The sequence below is a fragment of the Chelonoidis abingdonii genome, chromosome 7, assembly GCF_003597395.2.
Source record: "Chelonoidis abingdonii isolate Lonesome George chromosome 7, CheloAbing_2.0, whole genome shotgun sequence".
NCBI classification, from domain to species: Eukaryota; Metazoa; Chordata; order Testudines; family Testudinidae; genus Chelonoidis; species Chelonoidis abingdonii.
Window position 1 is genome coordinate 91,038,700 of NC_133775.1, and position 11,772 is coordinate 91,050,471.

Sequence of the window (11,772 nt, forward strand, 5' to 3'; positions counted from 1 at the left end):
AGAAGTAGATGCTCAGGGCCCCTGAAAATCTGGCCTAAAGTGTACAGTTAAGGAGGAGTGGGGACATCAAATCCAAACTGCGATCAGTCTCCCTTTGTTATACTCCCTGTCCTGCCAGGAGCCCACAGCATTACTATAGTATCTGGAGTGTGGAAGGTCCCAGTGGAAACCCTACTGCCCCACACTCTCCTCTAAAATAGGTTATTGTAGGTACAGGGGTCTGTTGCAATATCCTATGGATGTAAAATGATGCTGGCTCAGACAGAGAAATCAATTTATCTACATACATTCAGATTTTCAAAGCTGACTAGTCATTACAAGGAATGGGAATTGGGTGTCGAAATACCCTAAACAACTTTGAGAAACGCCACTATAGTCTTTGTAACAGTGCGGAGCCATCCAGTCAGATTGGTCCCCGGTACCATTCCACTGGCTGCAGAGGATTGATGGCCAAGATGAATTTGGCCCAAAATAGAAGCAAGGTGGCTCAGCTCCTGGGCAGGTGGTGGGGGCAGTGAGCACTCTCTCCTGGTATTAAATTTAAGAACGGATCCCTGTAATCAATCCCTGCAGTTTAACAAGGAATCCCTGTAATCAAAGTCCCACACTATGCCTCATTCTGCGGATCCCTGATCTGCTGCCAGGTTCAGGCTGGAGTGCAGGACACTGTTCTAGCCAGCTGCAGTTGTGTCCTCTGCCTAAATTGCTTTCTGAACCAGCTCCAAGGCTCCGGTTGCTTTTCCAAGCCCCTGTCTTATCCTGCTCTGCATCTGTTTGTGATGCAATTCCCACAGGAACTGGGAAGTATGGAGAGGAGGGGAGAATGTGAGAGGCCTTGTAGGCAGAGCCTGTAGCAAAATACATGGCACACTGGCTCCTGCATTGATCCCTCTGAGCCATGAGCCTAGTGCAGCACTAGAAATCAGTCCCAAACACTGGGCTGAGAGTTGATTTTGTACTGTAGAGTCAGAGATGGGATTTAACTGGCTAGTAGTAGACATCTGCCACTGAAAAATTCACATGGGATTACAAGTGCAGCCAAGAAAGGATGAGACAGGAGCAATCCCACCACATCCCCAGTGTATGTTAAGGACATTACTGCCTAGAGCACTGCTGGAGTGAGAATCCCATCATGACCTGTTGTTCTGGGAAGCCTCTTCTGTCCCTTACTCTTTTTGGACCATTTTTCTTGCCCTCAGATATTAGTATGCTGGATTCTGAGAGACTCATTAAGGGTCAGATTCTGTGGGCATCACTCAGTCTTCACTTGGCCAAATTCTCACTGCCTTTCCCCTGGGTTAAGCAGTTCACTACTTGCTCTTGATGTAAATTTTGAGGATTTCCCTATGTTAAATGGAACTCCGATCCTAGTCAAATTCTGCATTGGCTGCAGAAGGTGCAGGGGCCCTGAATTCGCTGCATGTGCCTTATTCACACACTCCTGGAATTAAAACAGGGAGCATGTGTTTGACTGGGGATACACAAAGGAAGCACCCAGTGACCTCTTTGCAATGTAATCCTCTTTCATTAAACTGCTGCGCCTTACTGGAGAAAACTCGCTTGAAGTTCATAGGAGTTTTGCCTGGGTAAAGACCTCAGGAGTTGTAGCCCTGATCAAACGCTCTGATATGAATGTTCAGAGTTAGGGAACTGCAGCAATGGGATCCTTGTCCCTGCCCAGAGAGGAGCATCATTTGCTTTTTCCAGTCAGAAATTGAGGAATTGTATTGTGCTGATCAGCTCCCGAACGACCAGTCATTCTTAGCTTCTCCGCACTCCCTCCTCTTTACAGAACATTTTAAAGAGGTGGCTCTCAGCTTTTTCTGTACGGGATTCCGAAGTCATTGTGCCTCTGTCTGTGGCAATCCCTCCAACATATGTAAACAGAATTATGTTTGAAAGATAGAGGGAGCCCGACAGACGGTTTCCAAAGGTGGAAAACCCCTGAGGCCTAGACAGGTGAATGCACTGTAGATCACCAGGGGCTCGAGCTGCAGCACTGATTGCAAATAGAAACCATCCCCCGACCTCCTTATCTCTGCAGTCCTACCTGCTGAGAGGTGTGGGGGGGAGGGGATCGGTCCCTTTCGGGGGGGTGAGGGGAATTAGTGGCGGCAGAAGATCTCCATGTATTGGCAAGCTTTCATCCTGTGTCCCAGGGCCACAGCCACCCTGTCTCCATCCCTGTTTACTGATGGGGCAGATATGGTGAGCCCGGGAGAGAGGCTGCAGGTTCCCCTAATTGCCTTATCAACAACCGGCACAATCTCAGACACTTAGAGGATGTTTTGACTGCGCTGAATTACAAGGTTTGTTGTTTCTCACTCCAATAATTGACATTTGATAGCGACTACTGTAAAAACGCCGGGTTGGATAGAGCATCTGCTCTTCCGATCCGTGTGGCCCGCGCTCACCTCCACAGCTGGGCGAAGAAGCCTCCCTGTTGGGAAGACTTCTGCTTGCTCGCCCCGAAGTCAACGGCGAGCGAACTTTTGGGATCCGTTCTTCAATGCTTGTTTCAACAAGACAGCTCTTTTAATGCCCAACCGATAGCTGCTGTTGGGACCCACTCCTGATGTTAAACCAGTGTGAATTGTTGTGTCATCCCCACCCCTTCTGTAAAGCTCACGTCCGTGTCCTGAAAAAAAATTGAGTTTCAACTAGGAGAGAGGGGGGTAAAAGCTGAACTGGCAATGAATGGAAAGTGACTAGACGAAAAGAATGGAAAAATTACTAAGGTTTGTGTCAGTGTCTAGTCCAGAGACTATTGAAATCTCACTAGGACTTGCATATTATTTATAATTCGTGCCTTCGCTGAATACTGTATCCCGAGCTGTCTGCTCTAGTCATATTTTGTAAAATAGAGGTTTCGACTTAAAATCTCTAATTCCCCCGCGCACAAACCATGTTTCGGAACTCCAAAGGGCTTCACCCAGAGATTTTTTGAGGGGCCATAGATACAATCATAACAATCGCCATGCAATTAATCAGAAATAGAACTAGAAAGCCACCTACATAAATGCGGAAGCTGTTAGCACTTTGGATAGTCAATCGCCCCAGAATGAAAAGGGATTTAAAATGTTGATATGAATAAGTCTGGGGTGTGATTTCTCCCAGAATGGATGTTATATATAACGAGTTCTTGTTCCAAACGGAGATTTAAAAATTAAATAGTGAAGTTAGCAGCATTTCCACAGGTCCGGGATTTATCCGCAGCAAAAATGTTACTGCTTTGGTTTTCACGCAGAACAAGTTACTAAATAGAGAGTTTAAAAATGTATATATTATTCCGATCTGATGAAATCAGGGAGTAAAATGTGAGAGACCCAAAGCAAATGAAATACAGTTTTTCACCCTAGCCCCCAAATAATGAACACGGACACCTCTCCTGGCTTTGTCTCCTGCGTTGCTGTAAACACACATGCAGACTTTAGACAGGTAAAGTACAAATGCTGCAGGGGGATGCTGCCCGGGATACTGTGCTATGAGCTAAATCCGTCTGGCTTCACTCCTTCAATTACATTCCAGACGAATCTGACCCAGTGAATTAGCTGAGGGCAAATAGGCCTCAGTCTCCTGCGCTGGTGTGGACCTGCCCCGGCGCAGTGTAGAGAAATGCCTTTTCCCTCTGCACACCCCAGAAGTACTAAGCTAGCAACGGGAGTAATAATAGCTAGAATGAAAGCAAAGGAGCCGTGCACCATTAAGCCACTCTCTTTAATGACAAGTCACCGAGTTCCATCAGCTTGCACAGCCAAGGGAGACACAAACTGGCGTCTGGACAAGGAACAAACAGTGCATTTAAATACTAAATAACGTTTTAGTGCATAACCCTACGGGGATCTATCATGTAACAGCATCTGAATTCCTTCATTTCGGGGCTTTGTCTTTAGTCTTCGTGTGCTGGTGAGATCTATATACACGATATACTCTCCCACTCTATCTCTGGGGCAAGGAAAGTTACATCTTAAATAAAATAGCAGACCGCATGGTTTTCACCAGAAGGCCGCGTTTGAAGATCTAGGACAAGCGATACACTTAGCTTTAAGGACTCTTCGAAATCTAGTGTCCATGCAGGAAGTGCAAAATGAAACATGAACTTTGATTTTTAAAATAAATCGAAGAGTTTGCCACGGCAATATTGTTCAAACTCTTTTTGAAGGAGCCATTTCTGTAGCGCAAAACGGCCCAGTGTTGGGTAGGCGAACGGTGCAAGACCTTCTCAGCTCTCAGGGCTTCCTACGGCTTTTCTGAGAAGCTAGGAGGGATCTGTATGTAGCTTTAAATGGGATAGGTAATGTGCTCTCCAAAGCGCCTGGCGTCCGGTAATTTTAATATAAACCCCCACATCTAATTGTGTGTGTGTGTTTGTATGTGTGTATGTGCGTGTGCGCTTTAACTTACATGGGGTAGAATAATCTGTACAAAAAACTTTCAAAACTTCCAACTGGAGATGCCGACAAGCATGCTGGTGAATTTCTCCAGGACACCACATTAACCTGCAAGAGGCCCATTCCCTCCCAGTCCTCCCAGCAGTCTGAAAATATATCGAGACGCTTGTTTGCTTCTCTGAGGGATCCCAGGCAGAGGGGGAGGCCTGTGCTTTCCCTTAGCCTCAAGTCCAACGTCTCGCTGTTCCGTCCATTTATCAGTTTACAGTCCATGTGAAACGTTGTCCCCATTTTACTGTTGCGCTGAGGTCTAGAATAGGGATGGGTGAAGTAAGTCTACCAGGCTCTGATCCCATGCAAGGTGGAAATCCCTGCGTTAGCCTGCGGACTCGATGTTTGCACTGAATTCAAGTCCCCTACGCTGAAGTTCATGAAATTGTTGCCGGCTGCAGCAGGCTGCATGGTCTGCATGGAAGGGTAGTTGCAATTGTAGTTGGCATTGCAGGCTGCGCTGTTGTAATTCGTGTAAGTAGGGTAGGCGTTGTAGCTATAGGGGTTAATGCTGACATTGTAGGGTGAACTGTAGGGGGAAGATTCCCCTAAGCAGGGCTTTCCATCTCTTACCAGAACAGGCACGGCTATCCTCCTCGGTGGAGGGATCCCGACCATTTCTAGGGTCTGATCCTGTCTCTGCCTTTTGCATTTATACCTTCTATTCTGGAACCAAATTTTGACCTGAGTGGAGGTGAGCTTTAGGACGTTCGCTAAATGGTCTCTCTCGGGGGCCGAGAGATACTTCTGTTGCTTGAACCTTCTCTCCAGTTCATAGACTTGAGCTTGCGAGAAGAGGACGCGGGGTTTTCTCCTCTTCCTTTGTCTGGGGCGCTCTGGATCCTCCAAGCCCCCTTTCTCCTGTTCCAGGGTCTTGTGAAGGGAGCACAGTTCTGAAGCAAAGCAAAGAAACCAACACACAATAATCAATGTATGTGAATCGTTGTAACCCGTGTAAATGAGTATCACAGACTTTCCACTAAACTAAACTCTGCTTCTGTTTGAGCTACAGACTCCAAATAACTTTCAAGCCCGTTCGTTGCCGCTGGAGTTTCTCCAAGATGTTATTTCCATTGTGAAGTTATTAAACTATATTATTAAATGTTACTGCATTTATGAAAGCGCCATAGTAAACGAGAAATTAGATTAATGGGTAATTACTTAAAAATCGGAACGACTATTTCGATCTTTAATGTGTTTATTACAGAGTTGATTCGTTTTATACTGTATTTGTAGCGAGTATCCACCGAACGCACTGAAATCGGTTCAGCTGTTTCTTAGTTGCACAGGAATAATGTCTGCCGCTTTTTTTTTTTTTTGTTAGTAGTTTTCAAAATGCTACGGGCCTTAAATGTAAACCGGGCAACCACGGATATCCCTTACTGATACTGTGAACATTAAAGAGCAGGGACTGGCTATGATTCTTTCAGCAGAAAAAATGTTGGGTGAGTAATAGATTTTGGAATTATTCTCCAGAATTAAAAGTTGCCAGTTTGCAATTCATTTTGATTCTACTGGCTGATCGTTGTTTTCCGTTTGCCAGATAGTTCACTTCACTCGCAGTTCATAACACACCGTTTCATTTTTGCTATTGTACCAAAATTCTTCCTGTAAACGAGTTTGGAAACAAGTTACAGATAACAGGAAACTTCTCGACAACATTCTCTCTTTTTCCTGCTACCCCACCCCAAAACCTCAAGCCTCTCCAGTTCCCTGCTCGAAGGATCCAGCTAGCTAGCAAACAGCAGTTGCTGAGCGCCCGCAGATCATACTTTGGAAGGCTCCACAGAGATGAAAAAAAGGATAATATTTTTCGTGTACTATCTCCTTGTCTCTCCTTCCAGTAGCATTCCCTGTAAATGGGACCATCTTACAAGCAGCAAGACACTGCCCAGAATTCAGTCAAAATGGCCTTTCCACGGGGGTTGGTATGGAATCGCTAAAATAACCGGTCCTATTTCTCGGAAAGATCAAACAGATAGACTATTTTCTCGGGTACTATTTAATAATTGCTCTACCTCCCTGTACGTCTCTATTTATATTCTTGGAGCGATTATGTAAGTAATCTGCTTTAATTTACTTCAGAAAGAATTACTAACAAACATTGCTATCAGGAGACAACCCCTTTCCCTTCCATCACTCTGAGCTGAGGGGTGTCCTGGGGTCTGGCCTTTTCCCTCAGTTATATGGAGTGGAAGCCGCTAAGCGATCTCTTCCCCGCTATAACTCTCCTCTCCTTTTTAGCCGCTTGGGTCTGATGGCCGGTGGTAGGGAAAGAAAACTAGATAGACATTGTTTGGAGTTTTTACCTTACCAGAGCATCTAAAAATCCTCCCGCGCCCCAATGAACGGTCTCACGGCTAGATAACAACCCCCAGCCAGTTGCCAATGAAGGCCTGGGGTTGTACTTTCACAAGAGCCCCCCTCGGTGTTAGTGGAAACACTCCTCGGAGTGGTGCCCTTTTACCTTTCTTGTCCATTTTAGAATCCTTGGCCGAGTCCACTTCCATGTAGCTTTTAACATAGAAGGAGCTGGGGAAGGTGGTGGAGTTTTTGGAATGGTGAGTCTGAGTCTGCTTCTCACTGAGTTCAGGGAGGGTTGTTGTCTCTGCCGTGTACGTCTCCTGTTTGAAGGTTGACAGCATGCAGGAGGAGGAGGAGGACAGAGTGGAGAGCTCCATCGAAGCCAGGCCAGTCTGATGCTGCTCTAGATTCAAAATATCCTTGACAGAAAAGGGTGTAGTAGTCACGGGACTAGGAAACATTGTGGGGGCAAGTGAGGCAGCGACCAGAGCCCAGCTTCATGTAAAGGTGGATTGGAAACAACCAACCTGCAGCGGTGGTGACGCCTGAGCTCTCCAAAGGGGCACATAGCATTCCAGCAATTAGCCTTGGCTTGTGGACTAGAGGCAGGTAGAACTAGACCATAAAGGAAAAGAGGGAGGGACTAGGCAGTTTGGAGGTGACTTTAGCTTTCCATTGGCTAACTGAGCAGTGATGGAATAAAAGATGCAAAGTTCCATGTCACCTAATATAGTAATACAACTCAAAAACATCCCCACTCATTTAAAGGGGCAGCATTGTATTTATCCAGCTTTCCCCCCGCAGACTTTGTTGATCTTTTAACAAAAAAATTCCGAAAGGCTTCATGTGTACAAACCCCCTATCTGATGCCATCTATCATACAGTCAGATTAAACAAACAGGCCTGGAGGAAACCATCAAGCAAATATGTGCTGACTTCAATTTAAAAAATGGAAGTTTAGATTTTAGTAATCTGCACTGTGTGATCCAACTGATAACAGAAGAGCCTGCACCATTCGTTGGGCACATTTAAGGGGAAATTTACCTCTGCAATTGAAGAAGAAATCGATGAGATTCTGATGAGGCATATTATCTACAACGCCAATGTATGGTATATAGCAAGGTAGCCAAAGAGCCCACACGTGGTTCTTTTCCAAAACGTCTGTTAGTCTATAAGGTGCCACAGGATTCTCTGCTGCTTTTATCTGTTTGTTTGTAACTCTGCTCAGAGTCTATCGAGACTCTGTTTTTTCCTGTAAAAATTACTGCTTGTAATTGATCTCTTTTAACGTTTGCCACCCAGCGTTCTGCTATGCAGCGGACTCAGGGACAATATTAGTAATCCAGCGCATTTAAAAAGCGGGTTATGAAATAAATAAGCAATAAAGTGCAACTTTGTGGTGATTGTGGAGATCAGAGGCAAGATATGTGTGATGCAAAACCACTACTAAGTACAGCAGCAGTTAAGGAAAACACTGTGTTCGCTAACACAAACAACCGCTCAGCAGCGAACAACTAAAGTATGGGCTCTTTGCAAATACACATTGGAAAATTAATCTCTATTATCTGCCTCGGAGAGTAAATATCTGAATCCCAGTCTCGGGGCCTGGCTTTCCGTAAGTGGAAGGCTATGACTGTGGATCACTGCAGCTCCTTGTATTCAAGGACCAGAAGTGGGAGCCCATTAATTTCATGCACTTATTGCCACTAAAATAAACCGCAGCAGCAAATCCTTCCGAAGGATTCGGCTGGGGGAGGGGGCGTTGCGATGCTTTCAGTTAAAAAAAAACGCACACGCAGACACACACAACCCAAAAACATGTAAGTAACTTCTTGGGGAAAGTATTTGGTGTGTGGAATCCCCAGAACTGCGTGGGGAGAAGAGCAGGTTCTAAAAGGCAACTGGAAAGCCGCTCTTCCCAGGCACATCTCCCTAATGATCTCTTAATTCAGTCCAGGGTGATAAGAGATAAGGAAAGGGACTTGTGGCTCCATGTGGAAAAGTGGAGCGGAAAAGAGTCTTCGGGTGATATGGTGAGTTCGCCTGGCCTTTGACATATCCTTCCTGGGCAGAGATACTAGTGAAGGGGGGTGGCCAGTCTATTTTTTCCCCCTAAGGCAGTGTCAGGATTTTTAGGAGACGGAGAGGGGTAATGTCTGAGCTCCTGTGCAGCAGCAGAGCCATTTTGAATATGTCCATCTATGCCTTCGTGCTAGGGCGTCGACTGCAGCCATCTGTAAGAGGGGAGAACGGCCGAAGGCATCTCTCGGGTCTTTATTCCGATTGGCAATAAAACGAGAAGAGACGTTTGTTTGGGGTGTATGAAAACTCAGCTCCCCGGCCTGACATAGCATCACCCCTTCTCCAGTGACTCGCCTGGCATTTCTTGTCATGGAACTGCCCGGGGTGAACCCACCCGGTGCTAATGTGGATGTCCCCGGCGCTTTAGGCTTTGCGGTGGAATTTAGCGTTACTGGACAGGGTCCTGGAGTTGGGCAGCGGGTGCTTGGCCACGGGGGAAAGGCGGGTGCGTGATCAGAGCCAGAAAGAAAGCTAATGTAGGGAGAGCTGCAAGAGGAGCCAGCCCCAGCTGCCCACGAACACGTGTGGCATAACAACCTTACCCAGAAGCACCTGCCCCTATTTATAAAAAATGATTTTTCCCTCCTGCGAACTAGACTCGATGGCGAGGAGCTTACTGTCGATCTCTTTCTGTTTGATCAGCCACTTTATCCGAAGAGCGGCCGAATTTCTTCTCTTTCCCATGGGGGATCTGAAGTCTGACATTTATCTGTCGTTTACCAGCCCCTCCGCCCTTGTCCCTAGTGGCTTCAGATGTGTTTGTATTTTCTACAATTTGTTTCCTCCTGCTGATTATAGCCCACCTTAATTAGTCTCATTAGAGTTGGTATGGCAACACCCATTTTTTCATGTTCTCTGTGAATATATATTCCTGCTTCCTACCTAAAGCCCACTGCATGCATCTGATGAAGTGGGCTTTAGCCCAGGAAAGCTTATGCTCAGATAAATTTGTTAGTCTCCAAGGTGCCACAAGCACTCCTGGTTCTTAAGGCGGAAATGTAACTTTCTCTCCAAGGAGAAAAATAATTAACTCGCTCTAGCCTGCGGTGTATCGACTCTCGCAGCCTGGGTCGAAGCTCCCTAATGTGGAGTTCGCTTTATCTCCTAAGTTGCTGCTATCCGATGAAGGAGCAACATCCGATTCAATTAAAATTCTTGCTGCAAACGATTGCAAGTGTCCTGGTACCTTTTCGTTTGTGAATCCGCGCTGGAACTTGCTATGACAGTGTAAGAGATTAGAGTGTACAGAGAGGCCTGAAATATTGCTATTTAATGGAGGGAAACGCAACCATTACAGCTCGCTTATTTTCAGCTATTCTTTCTCAGAAAATGTTTGGCACTTCTCTAGTAAATACATGTAGAAGGAATTAAGAGCAACTCTTAGATCAATTCAAGCTACTATTCAAAAATAGGGTCTGGATGGTGTGTGTATATACATCAATATATGGAGAGACTAAATATAGCCCTCCAGACGCCTTCATAGGTTGGTTACATCTAGAATGTATAAACTCCACTATTCAGGCTGCCCTTGCATCGCTAGTCCCTCTGAGGCGGGTGTATGCGTGGGTTCGGGTGTGCAAAATAAATGCGACTTCATCGGGTAGCAGCGTGGGAAATAATACAAACTCCGCGTTTAGGGAGCTCCTCCCCAAACATATATACATACACCTAACATTTAAAAATATGTATAGGGACATAAAGTTTAGGAACACAGGAATTGCCATGACTAGTCTAGTATCCTGTTCTATGACTGTACAGTTTAGCCCTGCGAAAATATCGAAGTCCCTCTGCCTCTCTCTCTCTCTCTCGTCTTCCTGAACTAACATGTTTGCGGTCTTTTCTTCTTTAGAGGGCATCCCTCTTTCTTTTAGCGGGAAAACTTCTCTTCAGAATACAATATGCTAGGTCCATGCAAAGCTCCTCTCCTGCTCCATCCTATGTCAGGACGAAACATTTTGTCTTTGCTTGCGCTTGCGTTTCCCTGTATAGACTGCTCTGTGCTCAGCTCCCCATCTCTACATGGGGCTGTTAGTGCCTCCTATCTCCCACCCTTCCTAGGTCTTATTTGTTTAGATCGTAAGATCTTTGGGGCAGGGACCAGCCCTTGCAGTGTGTTTGTGCAGTGCCTCGCCCAATGGGGCTCTGATCTCGGCTGGGCTCACTAGGCGCTCCCACCGTCTTTGCAGGGTCAGAGGTTCTCAAACTTTCCCCTGGCATCGGGGCGTGTGTTGTCCTTGCTATGCGCTTGCAGCTTCCGTCGGTCTTCACTTATGCCGAGTCTGTAGCTAGCGCAGCCTGTGTGTACTCAGAGATGAAAGCTGCCTGCATATAAAATATTATGAATTGGAAACTGTAGAGTTCCTAGCGGGCCCGAATCACACCCTCCCTCCCAATCGATAGGGCCCCGGCTGCAGAGGTAGATGTGATTAATTGAAAGATAAGCCGGAGCGCTCATTTGGAATGTCATTAATGCTTTAGCGAGACATTCGCTGGAGACAGACAGCGTTATCCTCCGCTTTATCTTCAACAATGCATCCCTTTTAATACTGCAGTTTAGAAACAAATGGGGGCTTTCGGCTCAGCCCTGCCCTGCCGTGTTTATATTTTTGGAAGAATCACAAGGAGTGGGAGTCCCGGGCTCGGCCCCCTGATAAATGAACATTAGCACTTTTTAAAACTACTGTATCAACAAAAAGAGCTGCAGGGCCGCAATAATTGGTGAAAAAGCAAACACTCAGTAAAGAGAGGCCGGGTCTGCTCTGTGTCCGGCTGATTGATGAATAAGCCACTGACACACAGCAGCTCACGGATTTTCCGGGTCTGGGCTCATCACCCTCCTCCTCTAAATCCCCTCATCCCGCTCAAATAATTACCCCCAGTCCACTAAGCATGCAAGAGGGAGGTGTTGGGAGGGCAGGGGGAAAAGGGGAACCAGAGCACCCAG

The 11,772-nt window shown here is 46.2% G+C and overlaps 1 protein-coding gene across 1 annotated transcript; it reads right to left on the reverse strand.

Moving 5' to 3' along the window:
- Nucleotides 1-3,713: 3,713 nt before the first annotated feature.
- NKX2-5 (NK2 homeobox 5) lies at nucleotides 3,714-7,318 on the reverse strand. Its single transcript, XM_032801468.1, has 2 exons — nucleotides 6,910-7,318; nucleotides 3,714-5,335 (listed from the first exon to the last, which is right to left on the reverse strand). The coding sequence occupies exons 1-2, from the start codon at nucleotides 7,205-7,207 to the stop codon at nucleotides 4,728-4,730; spliced, it is 906 nt and encodes a 301-aa protein (XP_032657359.1). The 5' UTR covers nucleotides 7,208-7,318; the 3' UTR covers nucleotides 3,714-4,727.
- Nucleotides 7,319-11,772: the final 4,454 nt, after the last annotated feature.